Source organism: Rhinopithecus bieti, unplaced genomic scaffold (assembly GCF_001698545.2).
Source record: "Rhinopithecus bieti isolate Rb0 unplaced genomic scaffold, ASM169854v2 scaffold_32264, whole genome shotgun sequence".
Taxonomy (NCBI): Eukaryota; Metazoa; Chordata; class Mammalia; order Primates; family Cercopithecidae; genus Rhinopithecus; species Rhinopithecus bieti.
This window is the reverse complement of record NW_016813984.1, coordinates 86,295-98,737: the sequence shown is the minus strand read 5'-3', so window position 1 is coordinate 98,737 and position 12,443 is coordinate 86,295. Positions and strand designations below refer to the sequence as shown.

Genomic DNA, 12,443 nt, shown 5'->3' with positions numbered 1-12,443 from the left:
CGTCATCATCATCATCACCAGTGAGACGCCATCATTGGAGGTGTGCAAACAGAGACTAGGTGAGCACATCACAGGCACGGCTGGGCTATAGGGCCTCTAAGGTTCCCTCAACAATTAGACCCTAGGATTAGATAAGAAGAGAAAATGCAAAGGAAGAAATTATAAAATTAGTACACACAGGTTTCCAGCCCAAGATCTCTTAAAGTACACATTGAATTATCCAAAAATGTGAAGCTTGCCCAACTATTTCATTCATCAAATAGTTCTTTCCCAACTGAGGGTCTATAATTCCAAACTGTCAAGAACTCCACATGGAGCCAGCTGACACACTGTCCTTAGCCCTGAGGTCTACTCTTTCTATGGTGCTCTGGACTAAAACCACAACAACACTGACAGCAACAGAAAAGGATGACTTATTCTATGTTACTAGGTTTAATGTATGTTAATTACTGAATGAAATAGCAGTGAGGATATTCTTCAGTTGCATATACATCCCAAACCATTTTATTATTTCATGTTTAAGATGTTCCAAGCAGAACTTTCTGCATCACATACTCTAGAGGTAGTAAATTTCACTTTTTAAAAATTCTTACTCTTGGCCTATTTTTTCAAAATATTTACTAACTTGTTGAGCTTTCTGAAGCCTACTAATTAAAGCTGTTAATAATATAGTCCTTGATGATGAACTTGGCATATGTGTCTTTAAGTTACAGAAAGGCAAGTCTACTTTTACCCAACACCAAATCCTTGATCATTATAGATCAAATTCTTTCCAGTTCCTTTCTAAAACTCACCCAAACCCAAGGCAAGTATACTACAACCATAAATAAATACATGGCTTTGTATTTGAAACTACTTCATTACCTAACCTTGATAACTTCCTAGTTGTTTAGATGGTGGGAATGGCTTTAAAATTATAAAATTAAAAAAATTATAATATTCACAAATGGCATGAAACAAAGTAATACTAAGTGAGGGCAATAAAAAAATCAATAATTTAACATAAAATGCATATATATTTTTATTATGGCAATTTTATTATGCCAGGCTTTTGGATTGTCCAAACTCAAGGATCTGGATGCGGAAATCACATTCTCCATCTCCCCACTCTCATCCAATTTACCCCTAAAAAAGAAACCTGGAAGAGCAGATGAGGATCAAAATTTTCCTATAGGAAAGTGTTCCCTTTTAAAAAATGGAAAAGCAACAAATTTGGCATAGAGTATGTACACAGAGGATCTTTAAAATACATATATTATATGTAGACAATTCCTATGACTCAATCTAAACTAAAAATCCCTTAAAATACGTAAATTTTGGAGTATCATGAAATACTACCTCTTTATACTAAGCATCTGCATTAAAAGAATCAAAAAAAAGTCCCTGAGAGGAAGCCAGATTGGGGCTAATGGGCTCATTCAAATCCAAATTTATCTACTGGCTTTTGCAACATAATTCAGCCAAAAGAATGTGATTCATATCTGAGCTATGTAACAACACATTTTCAATGTGTTTTGAAGTAGACGCCACCACAAAAAAAGTAATAGTCATAACCTTGGCATCTAAACATCCTAAGCAATTTGATAATCTTTAAAAATATAAGAACTTAGTAATGTGGGTTCATTGAAGAACTTTAGAAAATATAAATCATCAGAAAAAATAGTAATAATCTCAAACACCAAGATGACCACTATTAACATTTATTGTATACTTCACTAATTTTTTAAAAAATATTTTTCACAAAAACGACTTCATATAATACATACTTGTTTACTTACTATATCAAGAACACATTTCTATGTTCATACACAAACACATGCACAAACACACACAACTGTATCACTTTTTATGAATGCTTAATCTTCTATTTTATGGATATAACCTAATTTAGTGAGCTCTACTGGGATCATGTATGATCTGTTCAGATGTGCTAGCGTAAAGAAACAGAATAGGTTTAAACAACTATTTCCCAAAGCTATTTGACTATAACATCCTTTTGTGAATTACACATTTACAATCCTAGAACTTTTGATCTTTTCAAAATACTTTGGGAAATAACGATCTAACCAATTCCTAATATTAGATTTTCATGGTGTTTACAATGTTTTCTATTATAAATGACACTGTGATCAATTTCTTGAGTATACCTTTTTATGTATCGCCTAGGGAAAAATTCTAGAAATAGAATTACTCAGTTAATTGGTATGCATGTGTTAAAACATGTTATCATTTTGCCAAACTGTTCTCCAGCAATATTTGAGGTTTGTCAGCCTTTTAAAAGATAATTTTAAATTTAAATAGTTTGGGAGTTTATATGTTCAATATATATACAGAGTATTTCTGAAATTAGATAATTACTTTTTTATGGACATGGCTAAAGTACAAGTTATAAATATCAAAGGTCTTACTAGAATGAAGGTTGATTCAAAAAACTATTTAGAAATATACTTCCTCACAAATGATGGAAAATAGCAAGTATGGAGACATTAAATCGTCTCTCTTCCATTTTCCTCTGTTATATTTACATATGTCTGAATATGTATTCTGTACTCCTAAGAAGATATTAATAATCCCTTACATTTTTATACCACTAAAACATTTAAAACAAAAAGAACTTTATAGGAAGAGAACATCCTCAAAGCATATTTTAAAACAAGATATTAAGCTATACCTTCAAAAGACCCATCAAGCTATTCAATAGTTGCTACATATTAACAGCCAAATCTATAATAACTAAAATCTTTATCAATCAATCAACACAGGTATCATGGAGGAAAATGTGCATTCTAAGATAGTTAATTTAGATCTTCTTTTCACTGTGTATTTCTACAGTTTCACATAATAAGAAGTAAGCTCCTAACATAACAAAAAGATGGTTCACACAGCAAATACAGGCTTTGAGTTCCTTTTTTGTCTTTAAAGTGACACTGGATGTAATTTTATACCTCAAAGTAACTTTTCAAAGTTACTTAAGTATAGTGTTCACACTCAGGGTGGAGTTCTGTGTAATTTTCAAAGCTGAGAAGTGTTCTGCCTGTTCAAAAATATCTCCCCTTTGAGTTTGTCTCAGAATCATATTTGAAGCTTTTAAAATACAGAAATTTTCTTCAATGGGTCTGGAATGGAGCCAATGCATCTGCGTTTTTTAAAACTCCCCAGTTGATTCATCTGTACAGCCAGAGTCAAAAAGCACTCAGTTATATAAAAAGATTGGAGGAGGGGATGGTATCCTGAGGACCCCAATTTAACTGTTCACATGAAAACCATGAATCTGAGTCTGGTTTATTAGATTACCTAGGTGAAAATTTTACCTTGAGAAGGCTCATAAGATGTTCAAGGTAGGACACCTGTTGGCCTATCAATGGCTACCAACAGGGATGGGGGTGAGGAAATATGGTAATAAAATCAAACTGTGAAAGGATCCTTCCTGCCAGAAACTGTGGCACTTCCTACATTAAGCATATAATCCCTTCATTTTCCAAAAAATAGAAAGAAGAATGCTCAGCTAAAACAAAACATAATTTTGTTTTAATGGAGTAGTCTTCCAAATGAACAACCTTTAGCTACTAGCAGCAGTTTCACTAAGCAATGCCAGTTGACATACAGTGAGACAAAATTCTGTTAAGAGAGGATAGGACACTCAGAGATATTATGCCTTTTACATATACCTTTTACAAAATTATAGTCATTTGTCAGAATTCAGTTTCTCAAAAGAACTTCACCTCCAAGAAGTGCTTGCAAGAACAATGCAAATCAATACAAGAAATATAGGTTTTCTAAATACATAAAAACCCATAACTGTCTTGAGCTTCCTTTACCTACCAGATCTGGACTTAATGATATCACTGAATTCGTTCTGCCCATTGTCAGCACTGGCTTCATGTTCTCCATACTTGGCCATCTTGCCTGAGTTTCAAGATAATCCAAAAACTTTACCAAGTCCTCTTTCTAAGACTTTCAACTTCCTACGATGGTTCAGCTTGACATCAATACCTAAAAGGAAAAGGGAAAGTATTGACTTGAAAAAACATATTTATATCTTTTATATACAGTTATGCATAGTAACTATTCATTCACCAAATATTGAGTGCCTATCACGTGTAAAGCACTGAGCCAGGGAATGGGGTTATAACTATCAACAAGAGACATAACCTCTGCCATTATGGAGCTTACACACACTAAGCAATTAATTATACACTGAATTATTTCATTACAATACTGATAGACTACAAATCATACAAAGGAGAAGCACAGGAGAAGCATATTCTACTAAGTACTAAGAGCATACAGCAGAGGAATCTGACGTGTCCTGGGCAATTAGAGAAGGCTTTCTTGAAGAGACATTTGAGCCAAGCCTTTAAAGATGATAAGAATTTAATTAGCCAAAAAGGGAAACACAAAGAGAAAAGGTAAGAGCTTCCCATGCAAAGTGGCAGAAAGGATCATGGAGCAGTCAAAGAGTGGAGCACAAGCCAGTGTTTCTGGAAGGAAGACAGCCAAGAGACAAGTGTACCTGTTGAACCAGGTGAGGAAGCTGGGCAGGACCAGGGACAGGAGCATGGAGAACAAGTTAAGGGTTTGTGTCTTTATCTGAAGAGCAATGGGGAGCCAGTAGATGGTTTGAAAGAGGGAACCAACATTGTCAAATTGGCCTTTTTAGAAGATCATCAAGGGCCGGGCGCGGCGGCTCACGCCTGTAATCCCAGCACTTTGGGAGACCAAGGCGGGTGGATCACGAGGTCAGGAGTTCGAGACCAGCCTGGCCAGCATGGTGAAACTCCGTCTTTACTAAAAATACCAAAAAAACTTAGCCAGGCATGGTGGTGTGCACCTGTAATCCCAGCTACTCAGGAGGCTAATGCAGGAGAACTGCTTGAACTTGAGAGGTGGAAGTTGCAGTGAGCTGAGATCATGCCACTGCACTCCACCCTGGGCAACAAGAGTGAGACTTCGTCTCAAAAAAAAAAAAAGAAAGAAAAAAAGAAAAATCATGGCTTGTAGGCAGACCACAGTAATATGTGGCGAACCAGTGAAGACTATGGCAGAATATAGCAAAATGCTAATTAAGGAACCTAGGCTATGGGTATGTGAATATTGAATGAAAATTTCTTGCAACTCTTCTGTATGTCTGAGAAAGTTTTCATAGTAATACGTTGGGGAAAAATTCCTAACCTTAACCAAGTGATCAAAATTAATATAACCAATCATGGGGCATCATGCAATTCAATGGAAAATTACCACATCATCTACACAATATCCTTGCCAAGATGTTGAACATGAATCTTCTCATAAGCAGAAAATCTAGACTGTGGCTAGTTTTCAAAACAAATGGCCTGGTCTCTTCAAAACTGTCAGTGTCTTGAAAACCAAAATTACCTGGGAGAGGGGGAACTTTGTGAATTAAAGGAGACTAAACAGACATGACAACCAAATGTAATCTTTGATTGAATTCAGAATTTTAAAATAAAACATTTTGAGGATCATTTGAAAAATCTGAATTTGGACTATGTAATAGACAATATTATTGTATCAATGTTAAATTTCTTTAACATTAGTTAATGATATCGCGCTATTACTCTCTCTCCAGCCTGGGTGACAAGAGCGAAATTCCATCTCAAAAAAATAAATAAATAAAGTAAGTGGGAAAACTAGTTTAAGGGCATCTGGGCCTAGGCGAGGTAGCTCACACCTGTAATCACAGTAATTTGGGGAGCTGAAGCAAGAGGATTACTTGAGCCCAGAAGTTTGAGACCAGCCTAGGCAACATGGTGAGACCTTGTCTCTACTGCATGTAAATAAAAATTTAAAAGAATAAAATACAAAGGACTTCTGTGCTATTCTTTCTATTGTAATATTATAGGCAGGAAGCAATTGTGGTCTAAACAAGAATAGATGGAAAGAAATGGGTGAATATTGGGATATTTAGATATCAAAGAAAGTCAATAGGATTTGGGAACTGATTGGATATGAGAGATTCATATCCAATGTGCAAAATGACTCCCCAGTTTTGGCTTCGGCAATTAGGTGAAGTGTGAGTCATTGAGCTGGAGAACACTGAGGATAGTGGGCTGGGAGAAAGGAATCATCAATGTGGTTTGGACTTGCAGAGCTTGAGGTGCCTCTGAGTTACATAAGCAGAGATGACAAAAAGAGAGTTGGGCTTAGCATGGTGGCTCATGCCTGTAATCCCAGCTCTTTGGAAGACTGAGGCAGAAAGATCACTTGAGGTCCAGAGTTGAGGACCAACCCGGCTAACACTTGAGATCAGGAGTTTGAAACCAGTCTGGCTAACATGGCGAAACCCTGTCTCTACTAAAAATATAAAAATTAGCTAGGCATGGTGGCAAACACCTGCAATCCCAGCTACTCAGGAGGCTGAGGCAGGGAAATTGGTTGAATTCAGGAGGTGGAGGTTGCAGTGAGCCGAGATCACTGCCACTGCACTCCAGCCTTGACGACCGAGTGCGTGAGACTCCATCTCAAAAAAAGAGAGAGAGAATTGGATATAAAGGATTGGATCATCAATCTTACAGATGTTATGAGAGTCTAAGGAACTTTTTTCATTTTTTATAGGCTCTACTATTGCTAAACATTTATGGATTATTATGTGATTACGTTCTTTCATTCAACTACATAACTATAAAGGATTTGCTAAATTCTTAAGTGTATTTTATTATATTCAAGAACCAAAAACTTTGTTCAGAAGAATGTCTCTAAAAGTTTATTATGGAAAATTAAGTTTGCCCAAGGAAAAATTCTCTTTCCTGGAAAGATCTACAGTGTATCACTTTGGAGTGGTAAATCTAATGCTTCTCTTCACAATTGGTCTTAGCCAAGATCTCCACTTCTATGCTTCCCAAAGCCTTTATTCACCCATACAAGAGAAAAGTAAACTGTTTACACACTACTATATTCCATTTGCACATTATCAGTAATATTTCTTCACTATAATGTTTCACTTGACACTCTCCTCAAGGTGATTTTTCAAATTTTCTCTTCTTGATAATGAAAAGCCCTTACAGGTTGCCAAAGATACAGCAGAAAAGGTGATCAGAGTACAGGGGAAAATGGGGAGAAAGAAGAATAACAGAAGGCTATTTAAATACTGATAGCCACTGAGGTTACTTGTTGCCATTAATGGCCAGAGGAATTTGAGTAAACTTAAGGCAGAGGATGACTCCTTCTAATTGCCAAATGCAGCATCTTTGGTTTTCAGGAGACAGAATCAAAGTTTCACCACGAACAATGTATCCCAGTGTGACTCTCCCTCTACCACACCTATAAAATGGAGGGAACACCATCTTCACAGAAGGCTAGGTGAGAAACTGAGAATCAATGAATGAGATGTTGCTTTAGAAGCTTTAAGCCCTACATAAATGCAATTTATTGTTACCTCTGCCCTAGATTTCCCTTCCCTCAAAATGATATTCTGTAAAGTTTAGCCAGATGTTCTTACTGAAACCGATCCAGTCAAATCGATATTCACTAACTCTCCCTTCAGAATGCTTCCGGCTGTCATATGGACCACAAGGCAAGAGTGTATGAAATAAACATAAGGTGTTTAAAAAATAAACATAAGGTGATGGCCTTAAAGACAAAACTAATGTTTTAATTTTTTAAGAGTAAGGAATTACACAATGAATATATGTATATAATTTTTATTTTGTACTATATTTTACGTATATAGCACATATATATCCAACAGTATGCATTATGATGGAAATGCTGTGTAAATGCAAACACTATTCATTAATTTACTCTAGGAACCAAAACCTAGGAATGCTCGAGAAAGTAGAAAAGGAAGCCAAGCGGACAAGAGTTTGCTGCTCTGCTTGAAACACAGTAAAAGAAAACGGTGAGTGCCAAGAACTACCATTTACCAAAAAAAAGCGCTCCAGGGAAGGTTAATACTACTGTGATTAATACTGTTTACAAGGCCAATAAATTTTAGGTAAACACCCAAAGGAGAGTTAAAGTGTTGTCTCATCGGTCCCATAAAGGCTGATAAAAGGGGCGGGGAATGGTTCCACGTCAACCCTGGCCGTCACCGCAGAAGTACCCACAAGCTTCGCATTCCTCCAGCTCTCCCCTAACCCTGAGCTATCTGCAGGCTGCGTCTCCCACGCCCACCGCCAACGAACCGGGAGGACCCACATCGACTTCCTGAGGCCGGTGCAATTTACAAAGGAATGGATGCTGCCGCTGCCGCCCGGTAGGGAGGCCGGGAGCGCCGGATCAGACCTAGGGAATCCGGCCTCCCCAGCGCTCCGTGCGCTCTGGCCGCCGAGACCGCTGCACTGACCCTCCCAACCGCGGCATGGGGAACTGGCCCGCAAGGCCCTGGTGATCCAGGTGATGTGAAGGCTGGGAAAGAGGAGGCCCTGTCCTGGACACCTCAGAGAGCGGGGCCGTGGAGTTAGAACCCGGGCTCTGCAGTTCATTGTAAAACAAAGTGCTGGTCCCACGGCTCTCTGGGAGGTCGGCCAACGTTTTCTCCCTCCTCCTTGAAAAACGCACTGGAATGAGTCCCTTTCGTAATCTGAGGCTTGGAGAAAAAAAAATCCCTTTGAACAACCTGCGATCTAAAAGTTGCACAGCCTTCAGTTGGTGCTTTTTTGGATTTTAAGTGGCCTTGAGCAACCAGAGTCTCGGACCCCGGGCCGAAAGGGGGCATGAATTACTCCAGAGTCCGGAAAAGGGCAGCCGGCGACTGCGCCGGACTACACACCAATGGGGCGCCCCCCTCCTCCTGTCCCCTCAGCCTCTTCAGGGCCGCTAGCAGGGAGCTTGGCGATCGCGCCACACTCTCCGGAGTCCCACCCTTGGGAGCAGCAACCACTCCCAGAGGTCAAGCACGCTCCCCGCCGGGCGGCTAGCTGGGAAGCGCTTTGCTGGCCGCCGACCACACAGTCACCCTCTGCCCACCCTCTCCTGTGGACACCGCCGGGGCCCCGCCCTCCCCGGGCCCGGGTGTCTGTGACAGACTCTCCTAAGAGGCCACGTCCCCTCTTGCAAATCACTGGCCCAGCGCCCTGCACCACGCGATGCACGGAGGGCGACCATGTCACCCCGGCGGGGAGGAGGATTGGGGAGCAGGGAGGCAGTACAGAGCCGGTCAGAGAAGTTTGAATCGTTCACAACTAGTACGGATCCCCAGCTCTCCACGCCTCCAGCATTCTCTCTCGCACCGCGGGAAGCTAAACTGAGGCCCCGAGGAAAGGGCACGCAAAAGTTACTCCCATCTTCGACTCTGGGACTTGGGAAGGAGCTCGGGACGCCGATCCCACGCGGAAGAACCGCAGAAAGCCATCCTCCCCCCGGCCCCCGCCCCATTCCCTCGGGGGCTGTAGTCACATTACCAGCCCGAGGCTTCAATAATGTATGGGCTTACCTGGTGCCCGCGGGCTGCCTCGCCTGCCTGCCGCCACCGCCGCACCCTGAGCTGGCCAAGGGCTCCTCTAGGAGTTTGAGACGGAGTAATCGCGGGGGTGTGTGCGAGTGTGAGTTTGGTGGTGCGATGTATTTTTTTAAAAAATAAAACGTGGAGAAGCAGACAAGATCCGAAATTAAAGAAAAAAAAAAGAAAAAGAAAGTAAGAAAGAAAAAGAAATTGACACCCGACTGAAAACGCCCTTTACTTGTGCAATCTTCCTGCCTGGTAGTTCCGCCAAAAACAAAACAGTCAAAGCGCAAACCTGGCACGGGCGCGCAGGCACCAAGTTTGCCAAACGCTACAGTTTTCCGTCTGCAGAAATGACCCAAAAGAAGGGGGGCGCCGCTCCCCGTGATCCCCCAATCGGCTTCTGGAGCCAGAGGCTCCTCCTCGCCCCTCGGCGGGAGAAAGCCCGCGGCCGGCTGCTGCTGCCCGCTTCCCTCCTCCGAGGAAAAACGACTCCACAACTTTGTGCGCGAGAGCGCCTCGCTCCTCCGGCTCCTCCTCCTCCTCCTCCCCGCTGCGGGCCTGCCCCTTTGTTGGAGCCCAGCGCAGGAGCAGGAGGAGGGAGGGTGGGGCGCAGGACCGCTGGGTCGCGCGTTGCCGCCCCCACTCCCCGGGAACAGGCTCGCCCCCGGGCAGCCGGGGTCCGCTCTCCCGAGGAGAAGGGAGCAGATCAGCGCCAGCCCTCCGGCCCGCGCCTCTGCAGCGCTCCGGCTCCCCCTCGGCGCTCTCGCCCGGCCGCCGCCGGCCCAGCAACTTTGTTCCGGGAGATCAGCCCCACTACGCTCCAGGGTCAGCGTCGGCCGGGCCTCGGCAGTGACCGCGGTCACCGTGTCGGGAACTTGGCGCCCCAAGTCACCTGACCGCGCTCCCCGTCAATCAGCGCCGGCCCTGCGCACCCTCCCAGCCCGCAGCAGCCCGGCTCGGCGCTTGGCTGGCCTGGGGCGCGCGCTCCAGTGCGAACCGTGAGTGCCGGGAGCCGGGAGTCCGGAGACCGAAGCCAGAATGGATGCCTGGAGCAGACACAATTCCCCTTATTCAGATTATCTGAAAATGTGAGTCACGTCCCCCTAGGCAAAACAGGTCTCTAGTTAGGGCGATTTTTTTTTAAGAGATAAATTCCAGTCTGCCTTCCAACTCACCCCATCTCAGTTTGCTGACGTTGCTGATTTTTTTTAACCCTAGTTCCAACCGCACATTTATTTTACATTATTTCTCTAGTGTCGTTTTTAATATTAAAAAAGAAGTTTTCTCTTACATTAGTTTGTATTACAAGTAGTGTTTGTGCTGACCTTATTTTTCTGTTTTCCAATATGCACACACAAACGCACATGGGGAAGCTTGAGAGATTGACCAAAAACTGGGAAGAAATGAGCTCGTGATGTGTGTGCATTTTTCTTATTTACACATTTCATTGCTCGTGTGTTCCTGTGATTGTTTTACACGATCAGCACACTTGGGAGGGGAAAGAAACCAACAATCTGAGTTCCTAGTTCGTATTAACAGAGAAAAGCATGGTTGATACTCGAGCGTCGGCTTATTGCTGGCTTAATATTTAAGTAAATTTACGCGGCAGTAAAGATTAAACCACTAGGGGCCTTAAAGGAATTTTCAGAAACAGTTTACTCACCTTTTGTTTTAGTGAAAGGTTCCCCCATCCGTCCCTAAGTGCTCCAGGGAGGGGGCAGGTAGGAGATTCCCAAAAGAGACTCTTCCTTATAAGGTTTATAGGACTGCTTCCTTACTTTTGATGACTTTCTACGTATAAGCCGAATAAAATCCAAAGGATTAACTTGAAATGGGTATGATTTTACTCATTCACTTCATTCATTCATTTAACAAGCATCAGTTTATGGCTGTCAGGTCTGCTGGTTCTATGGATAATGCAAAGATAAATCTGATAGTGATCTTACCCTTAAAGAACTTGGAATGTAGTAGGTGAGATAAGGCATGTAAAGAAGTAAGTATATACAAGATCCGGGAGATAAATGCCATAAGAAAAGAACAGATCAAGTGCTAGCTGAGTATAGTCACATAGAGGGACTCCAGGGTTTGTTTTTTGTTTGTTTGTTTGTTTGTTTGTTTTTAATTTTTTAACAGAGTCTCTCTCTGTTGCCCAAGCTGCAGTGCAGTAGCGCGATCTCGCTCACTGCAAGCTCCGCCTCCCGGGTTCACGCCATTCTGCTGCCTCAGCCTCTCTAGTAGCTGGGACTACAGGCGCCCGTCACCACGCCCGGCTAATTTTTTGTATTTTCAGTAGAGACGGGATTTCGCCGTGTTAGCCAGGATGGTCTCAATCTCCTGACCTCGTGATCCGCCCGCCTTGGCCTCCCAAAGTGCTGGGATTACAGGCATGAGCCGCCGCCAGGCCCCCAGGTTTTTTTAACTCATCATTTTGCAGACACCAAAAGTTGCTTCTCACTCACTGTATCCTGGTTGGGTTGATGAAACTCAGACTTTCTCCTTCAAAATAGATAATAAGGGCACATTGAAGTGTTTGAGGATGTTGTCACTTAAAATTTGTGACGCACTTCACAATTTACAAAGTACTCTAATACATCATTTGAGCTCAAAAATTTTGAGAAACACGTTTAGGGTCCTATGATTTCTGGTATTGTAAGCTCTGAGGAGATGTTTAGTCGAGCTTCCTCAACTCCTGTAAGAGATGGAACATGAGGCCAACAGCCACCTTCTGTGCAGGAGTGACCTGCCCTGCATATCAGCCATGGTGGCTTACAGCCAGTTTTACCTGGGGACCTGTGCCCTGTTTCTAGCCCTTCCTTCTCTCCAGGCAGAGACTGATGCTCTTTGTAGATAATGAGCAAAAGAGGCTAAAAAAATTCTTGTTAACTGGGTGCAGTGGCTCATGCCTGTGATCCCAGCACTTTGGGAGGTCGAGGCAGGTGGATCATCTGAGGTCAGGAGTTCGAGATCAGCCTGGCCAACATGGAGAAACTCTGTCTCTCTAAAAATACAAAAATTAGCTGGGCATGGTGGCCCATGCCTG

The 12,443-nt window shown here is 42.5% G+C and overlaps 1 protein-coding gene across 1 annotated transcript in view; it reads right to left on the bottom strand.

The window, feature by feature from the left end:
* Positions 1-9,719, bottom strand: part of UTRN (utrophin) — a 604,813-nt gene extending 595,094 nt beyond the window's left edge. The window contains exons 1-2 of the mRNA XM_017849334.1: positions 9,392-9,719; positions 3,823-3,993 (exon numbers count right to left, since the gene is read on the bottom strand). Coding sequence (XP_017704823.1) covers positions 3,823-3,901 — 79 coding nt within the window. The 5' untranslated portion in view covers positions 3,902-3,993; positions 9,392-9,719. The remainder of the gene's footprint in view (positions 1-3,822; positions 3,994-9,391) is intronic.
* Between the last annotated feature and the right edge of the window lie 2,724 nt (positions 9,720-12,443).